This window comes from Sorex fumeus, unplaced genomic scaffold, assembly GCF_029834395.1.
Source record: "Sorex fumeus unplaced genomic scaffold, SorFum_2.1 ptg000265l, whole genome shotgun sequence".
Taxonomy (NCBI): domain Eukaryota; kingdom Metazoa; phylum Chordata; class Mammalia; order Eulipotyphla; family Soricidae; genus Sorex; species Sorex fumeus.
In genome coordinates, this window is record NW_026606322.1 from 32,362,476 (window position 1) to 32,387,596 (window position 25,121).

General features: G+C 41.1%; 1 protein-coding gene across 1 annotated transcript in view; it reads left to right on the forward strand.

Annotated features, from left to right (window-relative positions):
• Window positions 1-25,121, forward strand: part of LTN1 (listerin E3 ubiquitin protein ligase 1) — a 68,668-nt gene that overhangs the window by 2,647 nt on the left and 40,900 nt on the right. The window contains exons 2-13 of the mRNA XM_056109470.1: window positions 3,530-3,733; window positions 4,914-5,012; window positions 6,647-6,877; window positions 8,412-8,464; window positions 9,702-9,882; window positions 12,012-12,185; window positions 13,049-13,239; window positions 14,781-14,916; window positions 16,138-16,947; window positions 17,459-17,500; window positions 20,893-21,082; window positions 24,011-24,250. Coding sequence (XP_055965445.1) covers window positions 3,530-3,733; window positions 4,914-5,012; window positions 6,647-6,877; window positions 8,412-8,464; window positions 9,702-9,882; window positions 12,012-12,185; window positions 13,049-13,239; window positions 14,781-14,916; window positions 16,138-16,947; window positions 17,459-17,500; window positions 20,893-21,082; window positions 24,011-24,250 — 2,551 coding nt within the window. The remainder of the gene's footprint in view (window positions 1-3,529; window positions 3,734-4,913; window positions 5,013-6,646; window positions 6,878-8,411; window positions 8,465-9,701; window positions 9,883-12,011; window positions 12,186-13,048; window positions 13,240-14,780; window positions 14,917-16,137; window positions 16,948-17,458; window positions 17,501-20,892; window positions 21,083-24,010; window positions 24,251-25,121) is intronic.

Here is a 25,121-nt window from a genome sequence, read left to right on the forward strand (position 1 = left end):
AGTATTATATTGCGTAGATGTACCATAGTTTATCCATTCATCTAAAGGTCACTGTCACTGTCCTCCCGTTGTTCATCGATTTGCTCAAGCGGGCCCAGTAACGTCTCCATTTTGAGACTTGTTGTTACTGTATTTGGCATATTGAATATGTCATGGGTAGTTTGCCAGGCTTTGCCGTGCAGGCGAGATACTTTTGGTAGCTTGCCGGGCTCTAAAGGTAAAGGTACGAAATTCATTTTGCTATAGCCCAATTTTGCCCTTTTCTGATCCAGTTCTAGAGATGACACTACCTTGTTTTCAGCAGTAATAGTAACTGTCCCTGTGCTAGTGCTGTGCTGAGTGCTTTGTGTTCTCATTTCATCTCTAATTTGGCTTCTCCGTATTTTATTTTTTGAAATATTCCGAAGGACTCTGAAGCGCCATAATCCTTACATTCTTTAATCTAGATGCAGCAGTTGTTCATCTTTGGGCACATTTGCTTTCTCGTGGTCTATGTATTTTTGTTAATTATATGAGATTTGCAGAAATCATGACCCTTGCATACTTAAAGCCTTGTGTTTTAAACATATAATGCCATTCTTCTACAGTACTATGAACAAAAATGTCAGGAAGCTTAGTTTGTCTATGACCATCACCTAGTAATACACAGCATTTAGATGTCAATGGTCCGTGCAATAATGTGTTCTGTGTTTTATGTTAGAGGTGACATTATAGAAAACATGAGATTAAGTTAGGAATTACTCATTCCGTTCATTTAGATCTGGACAGGGTCCCAGACAATTTGGAAAAATCTGGGTAAATTGTCCTGCTAATTAGGTTTACTTAATTTTTCCTTATTGTTAGGTTCAGATTTACAGATGGTCTCTCTTTTGCAGTGTTTTATATCCCGGGGCACTGTTCATCCCATTATTACTGGTATTTGTCTAACTACTTGGTTAGGTGATATCCGTTGTAAAAAACTAATGTCTTTTTACATTGGTTACTAACATGATATGTGAAGTGGTATTTTGAGAATGAGACTAGCTTGGTCTCCCACACACTTTCACCTAATGGTTTGAACATCCTTTGATGATTTTGCTGGAACCAGTTGCTGCAGTGGTAGCTAAAAAAATTGATTTTAGGTGGCCGGAGTGATAGTCCAGGAGTGAGTCCTGAGTGCAGAGTCAGGAGTAACCCTTGGACATTGCCAGAGTTTGGCCTCAAAACAAAAAACAAAACAAAAAAATTACATTTCGGGTGACATACCATGTAGTGGTTGGGGCACTGGCCTTGCTCAAGTCTGGCCTGGGCTCAGTCCTTGCCACCTCCTTTGTTCCCCTGAGCCTCTTGGGATTGATCCCTGAATATCCCCCGAATGTGGAGCCAGGAGTCAGCCCTGAGCACTGCCCAATGTACGCCACCCCCCCCCCCCCCCAGACTAGAACAAATTTGTTCAATCTAGACAAATCATGTAAATGTCTAGTTTTTAGGATCTTACTTTTTTGTAATTGACTCTATTGAACCAAAGAGAGATAGTAAAGGGAGTGGGGTTGGGAAGATAGTATAGTGGATAGGGCACTTCCCTTGCATGCAGCCAACATGGCTTCAATTTCAGGCATCCCATATGGGCCCCAGAGCTCCATCAGGAGTGATTCCTGAGTTCTGGATTGACCCCTGAGCATCTTTGTGGGTGGCCAAGAAACAAAAACAAACAACAAAACAAGAAGTGTAGGTGTTTGCTTTGTGCATAGCTAATTTTTATGGACTTTGTGTTAGTAATTTAAGACTTTCTGGTCTTACTGGGTTACAAGACCAGCACCTTACTCCTGTATTCTCTTTCCTGCTCCAGAGGAGTATAGAAATGGACTTGCCCAAAGATTATAGAGCTGAGAAATTAGTGCTGGGATTTGAACTTCAGAGTGCTGGTATTCCTTCATTCAAGGAGAGTCTTGAAATTCTGAATTCCGGTACTCAGAGACACAGGGCTACTGTTTATAAGTCATTAGTTTGACGATAGAGACGGATAAGTAAGCAAATAGAATTTGTTAGTGTTGTGATTCAAATATGAGGATGAAAGCAGAAAAGAACTGTGATTGAATGGAGAGAGGTAAGTTGGGGGAAAATGTAGTTTGGAAGATACAGAGGAGTTTGTCCTACTTAGGGCAGTAGAATAAAAGATTTGCAGGTGGAGGAGAAAGATTCTCCCAAGATCACTTTATGGAGCTAGAGAGAATATACTGGGTGAGGCACTTGCTTTGCATGCTGCTGACTTGAGTTCAATTGCAGGCATCCTGGGCAGGTTTGGGGAGCCAGGATGGTCCCCATTCACCAGTTTCATTTATTTGGGTGAAGAGACTTAAGAAACTAATACATTTAAATTCTAATGGTCTAGTGCTCAAAATGAAGACTTTTCTGTTAGATGAAAATGAATCAGTTAATTTTGTGGATGTGTTAAATATTTTTTTCTCTGTCATGACTAATTCCTGTACTGTTTGGAGCCTAAATCAAATAAACCACTGACTTTGGCTCAAAACAAAGAATCACCTCTTCTATCCTCACCATTTTATTGATTTTATGAGCCTAAGGCTGTTTGTAGCCATTTTGGGTGAAAGGGGTGGCGCAGGCTTGGTGCACGTGTAAATGATTCGGCCATCCAGGGCTCCTCCTCTGGGACCAGCCATCGAATAATTGTCTTGTGATAGTTTCTGTCTGTCTGTTTCTCTCTCTCTCTCTCTCTCTCTCTCTCTCTCTCTCTCTCTCTCTTTGTTGTGTTTGTTTTTTGTTTTGGGTCACACCTGGCAGTGCTCAGAACTTATTCCTGGCTCTGTGCTCCTGAATCACCCCTGGCGGACCTGGTGACCATATGGGGTGCTGGGGATTGAACCTGGGTCAACTGCGTGCAGAATAAACTACTGTACTATCAATCTGGCTCTGACCCCTTGTAGTGTTTGCTTTTTTTTTTCAATCTGCTGTTCTCTCTCTCTCTCTCTCTCTCTCTCTCTCTCTGTTTACAAAGTTACCCATGATTATTTGTTACAGACATTCAATATTCTGACATCAATCTTGTGATTTCTTAAATGTATGACAAATGAATGTATGAATGAATGAATGGTTCCCCTTTGTCAGTGTATTATCATTACATAGAATACATAGGCATAGATAAGAATTGTACAAAAGATATGAATTGTATAAATGTTTTATAAACCTTCATCTTTGGGTTATGCATTCTAATTTTGGAAATGTCATTCTTATTTCTTTAAAATGCTGCCGTGGCTTATTCTGTTGATGACATGAGCCTCCAAAGGATTATATCCATAGTTACTCCCCAAACAAGGGCATTGTTCTAATTAGAAAACTAAGAAGTAGCTCCTTGAATCCTTATTGCTAAATCCTTGCTGGTAGAAACATTCATCTTTAGGGAACAGTGCACATCTTTGGAAAGAGAAAGTCGTAAAATAAAAACTTGGTCTATCTTGGGAACTGTCGAGGAATCTCTTCAGAGCAATCAGAGTTCCACTTGGACTGACTTTTTTCCTTCCTTTCTTACCAGCCTTCAAACAGTGGCCGTGCTGCAGAACTCTTAGCCAAAGAAAAGGGAACAGTGCCAGGATTTATTGGTTTTGGAACATCTCAGAGTGACCTTGGCTATGTCCCTGCCATCCAAGGAGCTGAAGAAATAGACAGTCTTGTCGATTCTGATTTCCGAATGGTACTGCGGAAACTTTCAAAGAAAGATGTCACCACAAAATTAAAAGCAAGTTTTTTTTTCCATAAATTATTAGTTAAAATTACTGCCATATGTTCTATAAAGAAAAATGAACCATCATCTGTCACTAATAAATTCTTTCATATTTGTACTTCTCTATCACCCAAGGGTTATGTTTAGTTGACGTATCTCCTAGATTATACATGGGTCTTTTTGGTGTGTATGTGTGGGTTTTGGGTCACATTTAGAGGTGTTTGACACTTACTCCTGGCTCAGGGATCACTTTGGCAGAGCTTGGGGGACCATATGGAGTGCCCCATATGGGATTGAACCCAGGTTGGCCATGTTGCAAGATTAAGCACCCTACCCACTGTACTATTTATCCAGCCCCATACATGGTTTTGTTGCACTATATTTTAAAATATTATTTGGGAATCCTGGCTATTATTTCCTATTAGGGAATGTAATTTTGACCTATAATTTAATTGCATGGGGTCACATCTGCTGTACTTACAGGTTAGTCCTGGTTCTTTACTCAGGAATCAATCCTGACAATGCTCAGGGAACCATATGGGATGTGGGGAATCAAATCCGGATTGGCCACGTGCAAGACAATTCCCTTATCCACTGTACTCTCTCTGTCCCATAAATTTTTTTTTTTGGTTTTGAGGCCACACCCAGTGATACTCAAAGGTATTAAAAGCATTTTCACTCAGGTATTACTCCTGGCAGTGCTCCCAACCATATGGGATGCCAGGGATTGAACCCTATTCACTGTACTATCCTCTGGCCCCAGTTTTTGTTAGTAAGGTAAAGGTAAAGACCCTCCCATTGATCATCGATTTGCTCGAGCGGGCCCAGTAACGTCTCCATTGGAGACTTTGTTGTTACTGTGTCTGGCATATTGAATACTCTCGGTAGCTTGCCGGGCTCTCCGAGAGGGGCGGAGGAATCGAACTCGGGTTGGCCATGTTGGCCGCTTGTAAGACGAACGCCCTACCCGCTGTGCTATCGCTCCTGTTTTATTTTTATAAAAAGATTCCTGAAATTTCTACCATAAATAGTAGCCTGAGAAGAAACTCTTCAAATTAGATTTTTAAAGTACAAACTGAAACAGTGTATTCTTCCAATACATAAAAAACTGTTCTTCTCAAACTAGGTTAGGTACAGAATTACTTGCCACTTTTATGACTATTGATACATAATGCTGTTGATAATTTACTTTTAGGCTATGCAGGAATTTGGAACTATGTGTACAGAGAGAGATACAGAAATTGTTAAAGGAGTTCTTCCCTACTGGCCAAGAATTTTCTGCAAAATATCACTTGTAAGTATTAAGGCTTTATTCTGTGCGTGTGTGTGTGTGTGTGTATGAACATATATTGGTTAAAATAGGAGTTACTAGATACATGAACTTCAGTTTCATTGATGATTATGAAGTGTTTGTAATACAGATCAGATCTTGGTGGAGTATATAAACTGTATAAGATCTTTATTTTTAAAAATTCAGTCATTACAGGGGCTAGAGCGACAGCACAGTTGGTAGGGCGTTTGTCTTGCATGGGGCCCGGCCTGGGTTTGATTCCCAGCATCCCATATGGTCCTCGAGCACCGCCAGGAGTAATTCCTGAGTGCATGAGCCAGGAGTAACCCCTGTGCATCGCTGGGTGTGGCCCAAAAAGCAAAAAAAAAAAAAAAAAAAAAAATTGGTCATTACAGGGCTGGAGCGATAGCACAGCGGGTAGGGCGTTCGCCTTACAAGTGGCCAACATGGCCGACCCGAGTTCGATTCCTCCACCCCTCTCGGAGAGCCCGGCAAGCTACCGAGAGTATTCGATATGCCAGATACAGTAACAACAAAGTCTCCAATGGAGACGTTACTGGGCCCGCTCGAGCAAATCGACGATCAACGGGAGGGCCTTTACCTTTACCTTTACCTTACAGGGCTGGAATGATAGTACAGTGGATAGGGCATATTTGCCTTACATACGGCCGACCTGGGTTCAATCCCCAACACCCCATATGTTTCCCAGAGTACCATCATGAGTAATCCTGAGTGCAGAGCCAGAAGAAGCTGGAGCATCTCTCAGTGTTCAAAATTTGGTTATTACTAGAGAATCATGCAGTCATAATGAATTTTGACAACTTTGTATGTGCTGTAGATGAATAAGTATGACTTCTTAATTCAAGGCATATTTTTTACTATTAGGAAAAGGAAAAAATCAACTATTTCACATGCTTTTTTTATTTTAGGTTTACTTGGGGGTTGCACCTGGCAGTGCTCAGGGCTTACTTGTGGTTCTGTACTCAGGGATCACTTCTGCGGTGCCTGACCGACCACATGGGATGCCAGGGATCATGGTGGTGCAAGGGAAGCCATGTAAAAGGGAAGTGATCCCTCCAGCCCCTGATTTTGATTTTCTTTGACCACATCCATTGGGTGATTCTCTTGAATTGTGTCATTTAGAGTGAATCTGCCAAACTTAAAATAACTCTTTGTATTTCTGAGTTCCTTTGTGAGTTATCTTAGAACTAGTTTTAGCCCTTTTCTTACTTTTATTTATTTATTTTTTTGCTTTTTGGGTCACACCCAGCAATGCTCAGGGGTTACTCCTGGCTCATGCACTCAGGAATTGTTCCTGGCGGTGCTCGGGGGACCATATGGGATGCTGGGAATCGAACCTGTGTAGGCCATGTTGGCTGTGTGCAAGGCAAACACCCTACCCGCTGTGCTATCGCTCCAGCCCCTCTTACTTTTCTTTTTTTCTTTTTTTTTTTTCTTTTTGGGTCACACCTGGCGATGCACAGGGGTTATTCCTGGCTCTGCACTCAGGAGTTACTCCTGGCTATGCTCGGGGGACCAGATGGGATGCTGGGAATCGAACCCGGGTCGACGGCGTGCAAGGCAAATGCCCTACCTGCTGTGCTATCTCTCCAGCCCCATTTCTTACTTTTCAACAGGATCACGACCGCCGGGTTCGAGAAGCCACACAGCAAGCTTTTGAAAAACTTATCCTCAAAGTGAAGAAACACTTGGCCCCCTACTTAAAAAGTGTGATGGGCTATTGGCTCATGGCTCAGTGTGACACTTACTCCCCAGCTGCATCTGCCGCCAGAGATGCTTTTGAAGCCGCCTTCCCTCCCAGCAAGCAATCTGAAGCCATCGCGTTTTGTAAGGATGAAATTGCAAGTGTAAGTTCTTGTTGCATCTGGATTATTTCCTCCTCGCAGTTCTTCTAGGGGCTATAACGCGTACTTGTGTTTGTTGTTGTTGTTGTTGACTGTCTGGTATTCCTTTGTGTGAATAGACCACAGTTTGTCTTGTCTTTTATGTACTGTTTGCTTCCCCACCCCCAGCTCTTTTTAAAAAACTAATTATTTTTTTAAATTGAAAAACCTTGCTTTGGTGGACATTTTGTGGGGCATGGCTTTCCCAGCAGTGCCCGCCACTTTGGCTCAGAATTGTATTCAGGGCAAGGGATGCAGTACTTCTGACACCTGAGGGATGCGGGGGTGGGGGGGGGTGGGGAACACTGCTCAGACTGCATGCGACAGTGCTCAGGAGCCATGTGGTGCAGGGGTCACACTTTGAAGCCCTGTGCGTGCTTTGCAAGGCCTCCTCTCAATTTCTTTAATCTGTTTCTCTGACCCTTAATCCCTGTATTGGCTCTCTGGCCACCTGTGGACATTCTTGAAATAGATGTCTTCATAACCTGCAGGAGTGATATTTGCTTTCACTTTCAGCAGTGATATTCTGAGCCAGAGTAGAAATACTTGATATTGATGATTGGCCCTTTCAGAGGGCCAAATGCATATCCCCATTAGCAGATAAGGTAAATTTCTCCAATATTTTGCCAACACTTGCTAGATAGGTATGAGCCAGTATATAGTGTTGATGAATTTTAATTTGTGTATATCTCTTACTGCCTTATCTGTTTCTTTCTCTAATATTTGAACTAGAAAAATGAGACTAATTGTTTTGTTAATATTATGTAAAGAAGTGAAAGTAGATTGGGGGCTGGAGTGATAGTACAGCAGGTAGAGTGCTTGCCAATGTATGTATCCAATCAGGGTTCAATTCCCAGGTGTGATCCCTAAGCTCAGGGCCAAGGGTAAGTCCCAAGCACCACTGGGTGTGACCCCAAAACCACACCGAAACAAACGAAAAATATCCTACTTGCATTCATTCCCATAACGTTGATGTGTTTACATTTTCATACACCTCCTGTAATAACCATTATGTAAACATTCATTATCTAACTGTTTGATATCTAAATGTTTTCCCTTCTTCTTTTGTTTCTTTACTTTGATCCATCTTCTTGGGAGCTTCCCATTATACTCCCAAGTTCAAATTTCTTCTCTTTTGGGGGATGCAGAGAGAAGCACTCCTTGAAATGCTTGGGTTTGGTGGTGCCGGGGTGGTGGTGGTGGTAATATGGCGCTCGGGATTGAATCCGGGGCCTTACAAATACAGTGCATGTGCTTTACCAGACTGCGTCCCCGGCTAGGGGAAAATTCCTTTTGCTGGAAACTGGGTGTTCTTTCTCCAAAAGCAGCCAACCTTATATATTGCTAGGGGAGTGGGGAACAGTGTAAAATTCAAACGTCTTAGGTGTTTTTACTTCATTTTGCTAATTGCTCCTCGGGGTTAGACAGTGAAAGGTAAGCTAGGTTCATGCTTGACAATTCAATAAAATCCTAAGGGTAGAAGATTTTTCTTTCCTAGGTACTGCAAGATCATCTTATAAAAGAAACACCTGATACACTCAGTGACCCACAGTAAGTCTCATCTTTGTAATTCTTTTAGGTAATGAGATAATTACAATGTGATATTTTTTAATTGGGAGGGGGGTGGTGGGTGAAGGCTTTGGGATCACACCCAGTAGTGCTCAGGGGCCATTCCTTTCTCTGTGCTTCACATATGGTTTCTGGCAGTGCTCGGGAAACCATATGAGGGGCCAGGATTGAACCAGTGTCATAGTAGAAGTGGCCACATGAAGTGCTTACTTACTACCTGTACTATCTTTCTGGTCCTACTATGTGACATTTTACAAAGGGGATTCTAAATGTAGAAATGAAAATATGGAGTGTTATTTTATTTAGAGGCTTTTACTTATAAATTATTTCATAATCTCGTGTGAAGTATCTGGGAGTGAAATACTTGGGTTGTTTTTTTGTTGTTGTTATTGTTGGGTGTTTTTTGGGGGGAGGGGCACATCTGTCTGTATTTCTTGGCTCTGTGCACAGGGCTTAATCCTGCGATGCTTGGAGCATCACACATGATGTTGTGGATCAGCTGGGATGGTTGTGTCCAAGGCTGTCTCTTCCTCAGTCCCAACCCGTGATTGCTTTACACAGATGTTTGTGGATTTTTCCTATGTTAAGCATTTGATAACTCATAATAGTAATAATTTAAAGTTATTGTTGAAATAATTGAAAAATTGTGAATAGGTTTATTGAAGGAGTAGTAAAACATTGCATTTCCCCCCTTATATGTTAACCTATTAATATTGTTTGGTTGGTTGGTTGGTTGGTTAGTTGGTCTTTGCTTTTTGGGTCACACCCAGCAATGCTCAGGAGTTACTCTTGGCTCTTCCCTCAGGAATTACTCCTGGTGGTGCTGGGGACACCATATGGGATGCCAGAAATCGAACCTGGGTCAGCCTCTTCCAAGGCAAAAGCCCTACCCATTGTGTTATCGCTCCAGCCCCCTATTAACATAGTTTGTAAGGGAAAGTAATGTTTGAGATCTCTTTCCTGTGCTCACTCTATTACCTGTTACTGAGAGCTGTCTACTTGCACATTTATTACGGCTAAGGTCTTCATTTCTGTATTAGCTGAAAAATACATTATTAATTAAGAATGTGTATTTTGGTGGGGGTAGGGTTCAAATAAGATTAGAATCTTCATACCTATTTTGGAGGGGGGACCAAATAAGGCAACTTTGGAAGATTTGAAATAGGAGTACCAAATATGTAACTTATTCTCAATTTTTGTATTTTCTTTTCACATCAAGAACTATTCCAGAGGAAGAAAGAAAAGCTAAATTTTATCGAGTTGTAACTTGCTCCTTATTGGCATTGAAGAAAATGCTCTTCCTGTTACCTGATAATGAGCTTGAATCACTTGAGGAGAAATTTAAGTCTCTTTTATCACAAAATAAATTTTGGAAATATGGAAAACACAGTATACCTCAGGTATATCAGTCTCTTATTTTAAGATATTTTTTGGATTTCTCACCCACCGAAATCCTAGATCTTGTTTATGTCTTTTATATATGTTTATCTTTAACCTCTGCAAACACATCTTTGTGACCTGGATTACTAAGTTTTAAGGGCGTTCGCCTTACAAGCGGCCAACATGGCCGACCCGAGTTCGATTCCTCCGCCCCTCTCGGAGAGCCTGGCAAGCTACCGAGAGTATTTGATATGCCAGACACAGTAACAACAAAGTCTCCAATGGAGACGTTACTGGGCCCGCTCGAGCTCGAGCAATGTATTTTCAGTTTTTAGTTATATTGATCTCAGATTCAGAATTCCATCGTCATACACACCCCTGTTCATGGCACCTGAAAATTGTTATGTGCACAGATCTCTTCTCATTTATTGTACTTATTTTTCACATTTCTCGCTGTCTCCCTCTTATCCACCTCTTCCTGTTGACCATTCTAAATGTGCTTAATATATGTCTTTTTACTTGTGTAGTTGATTCACATTTTTTTTTTCAACTGTAATAGCTGAGACTCTTTTTTGTTTTGTGTTTTTTGATTTGGGCCATACCCGGTGATGCTTAGGAGTTAACTCCTGGCTCTGCACCCATGAATCCCTCCTGGTGGGCTAGGGGGACCATATGGGATGATGCGGATCAAACCTGGGTTGGCCACATGCAAGGCAAGTACCCTACCTGCTGTACTATCTTTGTGGCCCTGCTGAGAGCTTTGAGAGTTGTTTTTCTGTTTTTGTTTTTTTTTGGGGGGAGTTATTGTTCACCTCCATGCTCTTTGAGTTCAGTGACTTTCATAGCAGTTTACTCGTGTCTCGCCTCAGACCGTTGCTTTGTTGGTGGTCTGTTCTGTTATTCCCCACAGTGAAACAACCTTGTGGTGGTGCCTTTGAAGCTGCCCCTTCGAGAATTCATAAAGCCTGCGGGGACCCACCCACCTTTTGGATTGCCATCTTCACCCTTTTATTTGGGGTGGACCTCACATCTGCACTGTCTGCTGCTCACTGCCGAGGGTCTGGTGTCATGCAGGTTTGGGTCACAATCTGAGGTTCCGGTTTACCATTTCGCTTGCATGGCTGTGTTGGTGTTGAAATCAGCTGCTGCTGAGAGCTGGTACAGCAAATGGGCAGCAGTGGCCAACATTCACAGCGTCCAGCAGCTCCCCCGTCGGTGTCACTGTCTCTGCTTTCGGTTCTCTGCCATTCCTCTGTCTTCTTCTCTACTCCCCCAGCCTCCGAGCTGCTCCTTTTGTGTTGTTTACTGTATAGCTGCTCTCAGTGCCATTTATTGGTTACTGCCACGCATGTCCTCCATGTGACTGCTGGTATGATCCTTTGGTCACCTCTGTTGGGTTGCATTTTGGTCCTCTTGAGAGAGCCCGGGATGTGCCCTTCTCTGCCATCTTGTTTCTTCCTTCTCACATTTGTCCTTTGAATTTTTTTTTCTCCTTTGGTTTTTGGGCCACACCTGTTAGTTTCCAGGGCTTACTCCTGGCTCTGCACTCAGGGATCACTCCCAATGGTACTCTGAGCAACCAGATGGGATGCCCGGGATTGAACCTGCAAGGAAAATACCTTACCAGCTGCACTATCGCTCTGATCCAGAAATTCTTAAGATTTTCTATTTTTCTTGGGGGCCGGAGTGATAATACAGCAGGTAAGGGCGTTTGCCTTGCACATAACCAACCCTGGTTCTATCTCCAGCATCCCATATGGTCCCCTTAGCACTTCCAGGAGTATTCCTGAGTGCAAAGTCAGGCAGAACCCCTGAACACTGCTCTGTATGACCCCAAAAGCCAAAAGAAAAGAGATTTTTCTCTTTTTCTCACTTTTACTTTTAGTTTTTTGAATTTTTTTGAGATGGGTGTGTTTGGGCCACACCCAGTCATGCTCAGGGGACCTGTGTGGTGCTGAGAATTTAGAACTAGGTTCGGCGGGAGGCCAGGCAAGGCAAGCATCTTAACACACCTGTTCTGTCTCTCCAGTCCTGACTTTTCATTTTCTTAAACGTGAGGGTTAGTATGAATAATGCTTTTACCATTATCACAAATTAAATATTGTTGCTTTAATTTGTATTTCCAATTTTGTTTATTCTTTTCTCTTAGATTCGCTCAGCTTATTTTGAGTTAGTTTCTGCTTTGTGCCAGCGTATTCCACAGCTGATGAAGGAGGAAGCGTCCAAAGTGAGCCCGTCTGTTCTTCTGAGCATTGATGACAGTGACCCTGTTGTGTGCCCAGCGCTGTGGGAAGCTGTACTTTATACACTTACAACTATTGAGGTATGGCAGAGGGCTGCAGTTGGTACACCTGGGAATTAACTGTTTCAGAAGGCTTTGTTTGAACTAAGAGCATGTCAGATTATGTTTGAACCTTCTTGGAAAAATCCTTTCTTGGAAGTAAAATGGTTAGCTCCATATTTGTTATGAATTTTATGATAGCCATGAAACTGCCATTTTGTTTTGCTTTCAGTTTAGCCAGGTTCTGTTATTCTTAAACAGTTTGTGTTCCAGTGAAGTGAACATATCTAAATCATACAAAAATTAAATACTGTTGTCCCCTCTGCAAAGCAGATGCTATAAAAATCTTTCTATTTCAGGGTCCGGAGCAACAGCACAGCAGGTAGGGCGTTTGCCTTGCCTGTGGCCAACCTGGGTTTGATCCCCGGCATCCCATGCACTGCCAGGAGTAATTCCTGAGTACAAAGCCAGGAGTAACCCTTGAGCATTGATGGGTGTGACCCAGAAAGGGAAAAAATATATATATTTCTTTGCTTAAACCTCTTTTTTTATTCAAAGACCAATTTGTTGAAGGTTTGGAGAATCATCCCATACGTTCCAGTTTGAATGAACCTGGGTCGGCTATGTGTAAGGCAAGCACCCTACTAATGCAGGCACCCAAGTACTATTGCTGTGGTTCCATAAAAGCCTTTAAAAATAAATTAATTTTAGTTAATATTATACTGGAGGCATAGTGTACACTATTCCTGTATGTAATATATTTCTTACACTCTGACTTTGAATTTTCAATGAAGAGATTTAAATCTCTGTTGACTCTTTATTTTTAAGAACTTGTATGTATTCTGTTCACTTGGAAAAGTACACTTATCATCCTTGGTGGTTGTTAATACCTTTTCTTTGCTTAGGATTGTTGGCTTCATGTCAATGCAAAAAAGAGTGTGTTTCCCAAACTGTCAGCTGTTGTTCGTGAAGGTGGCCGGGGCCTGGCTACTGTCATATACCCTTATCTTCTGCCATTTATCAGCAAACTTCCTCAGACCATTACAGAACCAAAGTTGGATTTCTTCAAAAATTTTCTCACCTCTCTAGTTACTGGGTAAGGAATTTATTATTATTTTTTCTTTATTTCTTTTCTTTTTTTGGTTTTGGGGTCAAATTCAGAGATGCTCAGGAGTTACTCCTGACTCTGTACTAAGGAATCACTCCTGTCAGTGCTCTGGGGACCATATCAAACCTATGTCAGGCACGTGCAGGGCAGATACTCTACCCATTGTATTGTTTCTCAAGCCCTCTGGGTAAGGAATTTAGATTGTTTTGTTTGGGGATCCAGTCCACACATGCGAAAGCAAATGCTATAACCTCTGTGCTATAACCCCAGCAAGGAATTTGAATTCTTGATTTTCAAAACAAAAGATGTTTAAATGTTTTTCATAGATAGGTGGAATGGTGAATGCTTGCTTAAATATCCCCAAATATTTTGTTGCTCGGCTGGAGCGATAGCAAAGCGGGTAGGGTGTTTGCCTTGCATGCTTGCATGCAGCCTATATGGCTGACCCGAGTTCGATTCCTCCATCCCTCTCGGAGATCCCAGCAAGCTACCAAGAGTATCTCACCCGCATAGCAAAGCCTGACAAGTTCCCCGTGACATGTTCGATATGCCAAACACAGTAACAAGTGTCACAGTGGAGATGTTTCTGGGCCCACTCAAGCAAATTGATGCACAACGGGAGGACAGTGACAGTGAGTTTTGTTGCTCATTATATACTTGTAAAACTTTCAGGGAATTACAGTTGGAGGGAGGGAGGGAGGGAGGGGAAGAGAGAGAGAGAGAGAGAGAGAGAGAGAGAGAGAGAGAGAGAGAGAGAGAGAGAGAGAGAGAGAGAGAGAGAAGCTTGTGTCTGTTTTGGGCCACAACTGGTGCATGCACAGGGCTTACTCCTGGCTCTGTGTTCAGGGATCATTCCTAGCTCGGCTCAAGAGAATGCATGACGGGGATTAAACCCAGGTCAGCTGCATGCAAAAGCAAATGCCCTATCCTCTGTCCTCTGTACTATCTCTCTGGTCCCAACACAATTGGAATTTCTTATTGGTTACATTCAAGACTTCTTTAGTAGTTGACAGCAAAAAGTAGAGTAAATACAGCTGTTTTTAAGAGGGATATTAGCTTCTTTTCAGTATGTTGATACTTACAAATGTCCTAATGTTGGAAATGAATCTGTGAAGTTTCAAAAACTTTTGGGAACTTAAAAATTTGTTAAAATTACACTTAAATTGTTTTACTACGTTGTTTGATCTTGATAAGTAAAAGAGACCCAGTTTGGGGGCTTGGGCATTACCTGTTATTTCATGGTTCCTGAGCATTGCCAGGCGTTGCCTAAAAACGGATATAGAGTGTTATTAATGCTTGAAAATTTTTTTCATGAGTAGGAAATATTTTTTTCTAATAGCGAAAATTTTTTGTTGGCACAGTTTTTATACAGATACCTTCCCCCCCGCCCCCGTCTTTCCTATTCATATATAATCAAGCTGATTGTTAAAAAATAATCTTTTGGTATGATGCAGTACCATTTATTTTGGTTTCTTAGTTTTTGTTTTCTTCATGAAAGACTGAACCACTGTTATTTATTTGTTTTTTAGGCTCTCAACAGAAAAAATCAAAACCAGCTTTTCAGAGTGCTCGGCAGTCATAGCTGCTTTTTTTGAATGCTTACGTTTTATAATGCAGCAAAACTTAGGTGAGGATGATATTGAAGAGATGCTCATCAATGATCAGGTATTTATGATGTCAAATCATGTGATTTTGCAATTTTAAAGAATAAAATCCATTGTATCTTGTTACTAATTATCATTAGATTTTCTTGGTAAGACTTTTTTTTTGTAATTTGCAATTAATATGTATTTCAGATAAAAAAAACTAAGTACTTTGTCAATTGTTAGCATAATAATGATAATTCCTGAATATAAATCAGTTTCTGAATGTATAGGTCCTGGCTGTTTCAGAGAGTTGCAATATAAAATAGAATATAGAAAACAGTGTTTATGGGTCAGAGAGACAGTACAACAGGTAGGGTACACACAGGCAAACCCAGGTTTGATCCCTGGTATCCCATATGGTCCCCTGAGCACCACCAGGAGTAATACCTGAGTGCAGAGCCAGGAGTGACCTGTGAGCATCACTAGGTGTGACCCAAAAAGACAAAAAAAAAAAAAAGAAAGTGATGTTTGTGAACTTTCATATTAGGTTTAAATTATGAAATGTTATTATAAAAACATTCAAGAACATTTATTTGGTGAATGATAGGTTCTAAAATATGGTTCCTTATGCTAGGAAACTAATAAGCATATAAAAGCTCAGGTTTTAGTTGATTTTTTAAAACATATGATTCAGGGTAAAGTATTCTGAATTTTGTGGATTCTGCATGCCTTTCTTATTGTCTTTGATGAAACCAGAAAAATTTAAATATGTTCAAATATGTTCAAAAGCTACAAAGAGTATCCCGCCCGCACAGCAGAACCTGGCAAGCTTCCCATGGCATATTCGATATGCCAAAAACAGTAACAAGTCTCACAATGGAGACGTTACTGGTGCCCGCTGCAGCAAACCGATGAACAATGGGAAGACAGTGCTACAGTGCTAATATAATATGAAAATGATCTATAAGCTTATTCTCCGAATTCCTGGGGGGGGGGGGGGAAACTGTTCCTTAGAAGTCTGGGGGGAACGTTTGGTTTTGGGGGACCACACCTGATGCTCACAACTAGTGCTCAGGGGACCATGTGGTACCAGGGATGGAACGCACCTGGTGATGCTCATGACTGGTGCTCATAGTACTGTACCAGGGATGGAAGCCAGGCCTCCCTTATGAAGAGTCTGTGGAGCTCTCTCTGGCCCTAACTATGAAATTTGGCAGTCTTTTGGAGTTTTTTTTTTTTCTTAATGTCTTGCTTAAATGTTATTTCTCCTGAAAAAACTCAATGTTTTCTACTGTTCCAGTTGATTCCTTTCATTGATTCAGTTCTTCAAGAACCAAGGTTTCAAGAAGGGGAGCTGTTTGATCATTTAGCAGAAACTTTAAGTTCCTGGGAGGCCAAAGCAGATGCAGAAAAAGGTGACATAATGGCTCAGAGCTTGGAGAAGGTGCTGCTGAGGTTCTGGAAAAGGCTGTCCGAGATCTGTGTTGAGAAAATCGATGGGTCAGAAGCTGATGTTCAGTCTGTTGCAGGCGTGTCCAACCTGTTACAGGTCCTACAGAAGCCAAAGAGCTCGTTGAAGTCTAATAAAAAAAAGGCCTGTAAGGTTAGGTTTGCTGACGAAGTGACAGAAAATGCGAAGGACAGTGAAACACTTGTATTTTCTGAAGCGCAGAGCAGCGAAGGCTCAGAATTAATAGCTGAATCGTCCTTCACTAATACTTACTCGAACCATATATCCCCACTGAGGAAGAAGCCTTTGGAAGAGTTGGTTTGTAAGCTGGCAGAGATGAGTATTAATTATATCAATGAGCACAAGTCCGAGCAACACCTCAAATTTCTCTCTACTCTGCTCAACTCTTTCTCCTCAATGGAAGTATTTAACATGCTGCTAACTGACGAGAAACATAGTACTGTCAAAAGCAAGCCTGTAGACATCGTCAAACTCGCGCAAAAGAATCCTGCTGTGCAGTTTTTGTACCAGAAACTCATCGGTTGGCTAAATGAAGATCAAAGGAAGGATGCCAGCTTCTTGGTGGATATTTTGTACAGTGCCCTCCACTGCTGTGACAGTAATGCGGAGAGAAAAGCCATCTTAGATGATCTAACTGAGGTATTAACATGGGTAAATCTTTTCAAAGCTAATAGTTTGCATTGGCACACTTTTAGTTTTGTGTTTTGGGGGGAACCATAAGTGGTAATGCTTAGGGGGTTAGTCCTGGCTCTGCACTCAGAAATTACTCCTGATGGTAGTTGGGAGACCAAATGGGATGCCAGGGATCAAACCTAGGTTAACTGTGTGGAAGGCAAGTGCCTTATCTTCAGTGTATCTCTCCGGCCCCTGGCATACTTTATACTGAGCAGAATGGAATCTACATGGAGGTTATTCATTTATTTTTGACATATTAGTTTTAAGAAAATGTCTCATGCTTTAGAAAGTACATGAGACTTTGTGACAGAAGCTTGTTAGTAGAAGTAAAATTTTTCAGCCTATACTTAAAAAAAAATGAACTAGCAACTAGCTAAAAAAGTCTTAATTTTGTTTTGATTACATGTGATTTTGTTTACTTGTAAAAATTCTCATTGTTTCGCCCAGCCAATTGTTTCTCTTTGTTCTTTTTCAGGTGGAACTTAAGTGGAATTCTATTCTTAAGGTTGTTGAAAAGGTATCTTAATTTTTTTCTTTCTTGATTTTATTTTTTTGCTCTCCCGGTGTATAGAAAAATCAAAACAATCATTTTCACACACCAATATGTTGTCAGCTTGTTAGTGTTAAAGAACTTCTCTATTATTGTAGTGTTTTCCCATAATTTGGGAAGACATTTAAGTATCTATCCTTTTGTAGTATTTTTCTGGTGAAGAGATAGCGGCAAAGTATGAACAGGCTGTTTCTTCTTTAGTAGGAAGCAAAGGAAGAGTTAGAGGCTGTATTATCCATGAAATTTGGGCTGCAAGATTCTTTTCTTATTCTGGTTCTCACTTTGGCCAGAATGAAAAATTGTTTGCCCTGTACTGGAATAGAGTACAATCTCCCCCCCCCCCCCCCCCCCCCCCACGATTTTGGGCCACATGGCAGTGCACAGGGTTTACTCCTGACTCTGTGCTCAGGGATCACTCCCATCTGTGCTTTGGGGGACTATAAGGAGTGCTAGGGATTGAACCCAGGTCTGTTGTGTGCAAGGCAAGTGCCCAACCCACCATACTATCCCTTCGTCCCACCAGTTAAATTTGAATGCTGCTTAGCTAAATTAAAAAAAGCACTGATAAGAATAACGTAATCTGTGGGGCTGGAGCAGTAGTACAACAGGTAAGTCATAGGAATGAGTACCATCTGAATTTTTTAAACATTTAAAAATTTTACATAGATAACCTTTTTTATATAAGATTTTGTATTTACATGTTATTTATAGACAACTTTTACATTATGATAAAAATCTCATAATAGAAAATTTACCACCATAACCATTTCTAGGTGCACAGTTCAGAACTATTAGATATGTTCACATTACTGGGAAACCAACCTGCAGAATTTCATCTTTTTTTAACATTCTTTTTATTTATTTATATTTGGCTTTTGGGACCACACTAGGGATGCACTCAGTAATCACTCCTAGCAGTGCTCCTGGGAATATATGGGACCCAGGTTGACAGCATGCAAAGCAAACGCCCAACCTGCTGTACTATTGCAACAATTCCCACCACAACTTCATCTTGCAAAACTGAAACCGTGACTCATTAAACAGCTCCCCATTTCTTCCAAGAGCTTATTTTTAGAAAATGCTTTACAGAATATTAATTTACTCCTTTTCAATTAGAAATATAACCTATCAGGCATGACTTGCATTCGTTTCCAATACTTTTTATCCTTGCTAGTCATCTACATAAAATCCCCATTGTAATCAAGCAGTTTGAATTAGAAAAAGAGTTGATAATTTTATTAAGAGAAGACTGGCCTATCCATTTTCACTTCCATTTAACCATGTACCTGCCAGGTCACTCAGATTCTCAGATGTGTTTGGAAGAGTATTCTTTTCTAAACGATAGCACTGGGAAGCCGATAGCCAACATTTGTCTCCTTATTTAGCCTCCTCATTCCTTTAAAGTTGTCTAGATTTTTTTCTGTAGATATGCTTAGTTGAGCGATGTTTTATTTTGAAGTTTATTTTCAATACCCTATAAGACAGATTGGTTTATTTGGAAATTTTAATATGAAAACCATTATCAGTAATCTCCTACTCTAGTTTTCTTTGTTTTTATGCAACCTGATTCTTCAGGAGCAGAGTCCTAAATCAGAGGTTTTCTTTGTTTTTGTTTTTGTTTTTGTTTTTTTGGGATCACACCCAGCGATGCTCAGGGGTTACTTCTGGCTCAGGAATTACCCCTGGTGGTGCGCAGGGGACCATATGGGATGCTGGGGATTGAACCCAGGTCTGTTGTGTGCAAGACAAAAGCCCTCCCCACCATACTATCACTCCAGCCTGCTCCTTTCAAACCAAACTGAATTTTGGTCGAAATTTTGTGATGATGTAAAAAAGAACTTTAGAGATGTTCTAGGTTAAGCTTTCCTTTATTCAAATTAGAAAACTGGCTCTGGTTATTTAAGAAAGTTTCCCAGTGTAAAGCAGAAATAGTGGTAAAACTTTAAAAAATAAAAGCTCTAGTTACCTGCAAATTTTATAATAAAGATAAAAGTTTATAGGCACTGTTCAACCTGCACGTGGATTTTTTTTTTCTTTTTCCAGATTGCTTTGAAATGAACAAAATTCCTTTCTTCTCAGCCTTTAAAGCAAAAAGAAGCTCAGGGAACATGGATCAGCATGCTTTTGGGGGTGGATTTACAATTTCTTTCCTTGCTTCTTTACCCCCTGGAAATAAACCAGTTTCTGTCAGATCTGGCCTAATAACTATTTTATATAAGTGGGAGAAAGAAAGCCCACTGTTTAAATTTATACCAGTAACTTACACCAATTATTTAATTTTTTGATCTTGTTTTTCTTGGTTTGGGGGCCACACCCAGCAGTGCTCAGGGGTTACTTCTGGCTCTGCATTCAGGAGTTACTCCTGATGGTGTTTGGGGAGACATATAGTTATAACAGAGCTTGAACCCAGGCCAACTGCATACAAGGCAAATGCCCTACCCACTGTACTATCACTCGAGCCTTCTTTTTCTTTTTCTTTTTTTTTCCTTCCAATATTGGACCTCCCTGGACTTACTTCTAGTCTCTGCACTCAGGGAACCATATGCGATGGCAAGGGTCGAACCCAGTTGGCTGCATTCAAGGCAAGCACCCTATCCTTTATACTGTCTGCCTGACCCAATTGTTCTTTAATTTTAGTAAAATTAACAAGCACACTCTTAATATCTATAGAGCATTTATAGATCTGTCTCCCAAGTTCCTCCACTCACTATTCATTGAACACATCTGCAGTGTTGATAGAAAGTATCAGAAGTTTAAGACAGTCTGCTCACTTGGAACTTACAATCTCATTGGAAACGACATACACAGATGAAACATTTAATAATAATACAATCCAGTAAGTGCTCTAGAAATTCAGAGAAAAGCAGCAATGAGTGTGTGTCAGAGTGAATGGGGTGGGGGGGGGGGGAATTCATTAAGCAACAGGTGGCATTTGCAGTGAATCTCAAATGAATTTCTTTTCTTGTTTTCTTTTTTAAAAAAAATTTTTTCCCCTGGGGCATACCCATGATACTCAGGACTTACTCCTGATTCTTCACTCAAATTTCTCCTGGCAGTGCTCCCAGGATCATATTGTGTTACTAGAAATTGAGCCTGGGTTAGCTGCCTTGAAGGCAAATGTCCTACCTGCTATACTGTCTCCCTAGCCCACAAAAAATGGATGAGTTTCTTACCTTACAATTAATGAAGATGGGGAATATCTCTACTGGGAAGATACCATGAGCAAAGTATGAAAGTGTATAGAAGCAAGGATTCATGGGGCATTATTGTCAATCAAGTGCAATAATATGACACAAGCAATTGTTTTGGCCAGATGTGCTGTTTGATCTTGCTTCTAATCTTTAATTTTATGGTTTTAGGCATGTTCTAGTTCAGATAAACATGCCTTAGTGACTCTTTGGCTCAAAGGAGATATCCTTGGAGAGAAACTGGTAACCCTGGCAGATGAACTTTGTAATAAGGACTTCGAATCCCCGGTTTCATCCGCATCTTACTTCTCAGAAAGATGGACTCTGCTAAGTCTGGTGTTATCCCAACATGTGAAAAATGGTAGGAACCAACAGGGCTTTTGTGGGTTTGTTTTTTTTCCCTTTCATTGTTGCGGAAATTCCATGCAGAACAGCTTGCATAGATTTGTTGAGAATATTAAAATGCAGCACTCATGTCTTCATTTTATGAGAACTTTAAATATTTATAATCTGTTTAGTATGATTTGGAAGACGGAATATTTTTAGTTTCAGATTTGACAGTGCTTTGAAATGAGTAAAATCACACTAATTTTGTAGATCATTGCTCTTTAAACTTTTTGTGGGTGAGAACAAATTAATTTTGATACAATTTTCTTTCTCCTAATGCATAAACATTTTTTTTTTGTTTTTTTGGGTCACACCTGGCGATGTACATAATGCATAAACATTTTAAATGTACTACTTTTTCACTTTTTTATTCTTTTTTTCCTCTTTAAATATTTTTTTTTGTGACTATTTATTGAATTACTGTGAGAGAGATGCTTACAAAGCTTTTTTTCCTCTATAATTTTTTTTTCTTTTTTTGGGTCATACCTGGTGATGCACAGAGGTTACTCCTGGCTTTGCACTCAGGAGTTACTCCTGGCGGTGCTCAGGGGACCATATGGGATGTTGGAAATCGAACCCGGGTCGGCCACGTGTAAGGCAAATGCCCTACCCGTTGTGCTATCTCTTCAGCCCCCTCTTTAATTATTTTTTAAAATTGTATTTTAGGTACTGTAGTTTAAAGGATTGTTAACGACAGGGTTTCAGGTATCACACATTCCCACATCACATTTCAGAGTGTTCCATAGTCGTCTTCTCCTCCACCCTTTCTTCCCATGTGGTAGCTTCCTACTGAAGACCAATTTCTTTGGCCTTTGAGCTTTTGTTATTCCCCTACTGTGTTTCTTTATATCCTGCATATGAGACATTCTGTGTCTGTCCCTCTCCTTCTGACTGACTTCATCCCCTGCGTGATACTCCAGGTTAACCCATATAGAAGCAAATGGCACAATTTCATTGTTGTTGTTGTGTTTTTTTGTTTGTTTGTTTGTTTTTACACCCAAGTAGCATTCCATTGTGTATATGAATCATAGTAGTTGTTGGGTTTGGTTGTTGTTTTTTTTTTTTTTTTTTTTTTTTTTTTTGCTTTTTGGGTCACACCCAGCAAAGCTCAGGGGTTACTCCCTGCTCTATACTCATGAATCACTCCTGATGGTGCTTGGGGAACCATATGGGATGCCAGGGATTGAACCTGGGGCAAACGCCCTACCCACTGTGCTATTACCCCTTCCTGAGTCATAGTTTCTTTATGCAATCTTCTGTTCTTGACTAATTGGGGTTGTTCCCAGATTTTGACTTTTGTGAATAGTGCTACAATGAATGTCACAGTGCAAATGTCTATTCTGAATAGAGGTTTTAGACTCTGGCTTAGATGCCAGGAAGTGGAATTGCCGTCTCATACAGAAGCTTGATTCCTAGTACTTTGAAAAGTGCCCATATTGTTTTTTGCAAGGACTAGACCAGTTGACGTTCCCACCAGCAGAAAACCGGGGTCCCCTTTTCCCCACATCTGTACCAGCATTGGCTGTTTTTGTTCTTTGTGATGTATGCCAATCTCCTTTTTAAAGTTTTGCCCCCCAGTCCCTATCCTTTCTTCCATTCTTGTTGTTGCAGAGCTGGGGTACCACATGCAGGCTTGGCTGTGGTGCTTGCATATTTTAGGTGCTTCCTGAAGCTCACCCATCAGATTGTAGTGCTCATCTGCCACCTGCAGTACTCCCTGTAGTTCTGGTGCTTGTGCATGGGGTCGGGTTGCCAAGAGGGACCCATTACCACACATCATTCATTGTCTTCTTTTTTTTGTTTGTTTTTTCATTGAATCACTGTGAGATAGACCCTTCCAAAGCTGTTCATGATTAGGTTTCAGTCATAGAGTGTTCCAACATCCAACACCAGTGTACATTTCCCAGTACCAGTGTCCCCAGTTTCCTTCCCATCACCCACCATCTTCCCCTAGCCTGACTTGATGGCAGGCAGGCATCTCTCTCTCTTTCTCTCTCTCTCCCCCTCTCTCTCCCCCTCTCCCTCTCCCTCTCTCTCCCCCTGTTCCTATCCCTCCCTCCCTCCCTCCCTCCCTCCCTCCCTCCCTCCCTCCCTCCCGCCCGCTCCCTCCCTCCCCTCTCTCCCTCGCTCCCCTCTCTCCCTCCCTCCCTCCCCCACTCCTTTTGGGCTTTGTGATTTGCAGTATATATACTGGAAGGTTATCAGGTATATCCCTTTACCTATTTTTAACTCTCAGTTCTTGTCCAGCGTGATCATTCCCAACTATTCTTGTCATACTGGTCGCTTCTCTATCTTACTTACCCTCCTCCCCGAGTGGTAGATTCCAATCATGGGCCAGTCCTCCTTGCCCTTGTTTTCCTAGCCTTGAATATTGATCTTCTACTATGTATTTTTTTATATCCCACAAATGAATGCAGTTATTCTGTCTCTGTCCCTCTCCTTCTGACTCATTTCACTCAGCCTGATGCTCTCTATGTCTATCCATTTATAAGCAAATTTCATGTCATCTTTAGTGCTGATGCTCACACACGCAGTGCTTATTGGGGGTCACTGTGGTGGTCACACAGTTGTACTCTGAGGGAGGTACTGCTGGCTTGCCTATGTTGCTGTTAGTTGCTGTGGTGTTAGCTGGGGACCATGCATTTTGGTTGTGGTGCTCACATATGCCTGGCTGTGGTTATTTGTATGATGGAAATCACTTCAGGTGCTGGGCATTCTACTTGGGTTCCAGCTTGCAACCATAATGCTTAAAAGCAGGTCTTCTAAGCCACCTGAACTACTACTTTGAGCCTTAAGCAGTATTTGTCGTTATAAATAAGAGCCAAGTGTTTGCAAACTTAATTTAAAAATATACTGCTGATCTTTGGTGGGGGGGATTTGTCCGAATTTTTTTTCCCTCTAGATCACTTGATTGGAGAAGTATATGTTGAAAGAATTATTGTTAAACTTCATGGAACTTTAGTCGAAACAAACACATTGTCGACAGTTGAAAATAAGGACTCGCCCGTCTCTTCCATCTGTGATGTGATCTATCACTATTTCAGCTCTGCGGCAGGGTGCTCACTAACGCCATCCTCTGAAGATTTATTATTAACTCTCTTTCAGTTATGTGCTGAGAGCAAAGAGAAAACCCATTTGCCAGGTAAAATGGAGCTGCTCAGATGTTTTGTTGGATATCTCCCTCTCTGATTTTCATAGTGTAAGGGTCTAGGCTTGCTTTTTTATTTATTTATTTATTTTGGGGTTTGGGTCCCCACCTGGCAGACTCGGGGCTTGGGGCATGGAGGGGGGCGGGGCAATTCTGGGATGCCAGGGATTGAAACCATTTCGGTGTGTTCAAGGCAAGTGAACTCAGGCCCCCTGGTCCTCGACTTTATTAATTGAATCATAAGGCTTAAACGTTGAAAGCAATTTTGAGTCAAGTAAGCTCTACGAATCTTCGATACCGTAGCTTGTGAAACCAAGTGTATATATCATGTATATTTAAATCTACTTAAGGTTCTTACTTTATAGTAAGGAAATAGTTTTGGAAGGGGCCAAGGAACCTGAGTTAGGATTTAACTCCCTCACTTATTCTGCACTGTAGCACTGTCATCCCGTTGTTCATCGATTTGCTCAAGCGGGCACCAGTAACGTCTCACAACAAATTGTGAGATTTGTTACTGTTCTTGGCATATCGAATACGTCACGGGTAGCTCCCACACTTATTAGCTATGATAAATTGTTTAATTTTTTATTCCGTTTGGGGGTGGGGGTTGAGCCACCTCAGCCATACCCAGCAATGCTAAGGGGCTATTCCTGGGTCTGGTATGATGCTCAGGGGACTGTTTATAAGCAGGGGCTTATAAACAGTCTTATAAACTCTTGCATGCAAGGTGACCTTCCTTATCTCCTGTGCTACATCTCAGGGTCCAGTTCACTTTCTTTCTATCTTAGTATCTTTTTTTCTTGTTTTGTTTTGTTTTGTTTTGTTTTGTTTTGGGGCCACACCTGGCACTGTTCAGAGCTTACTC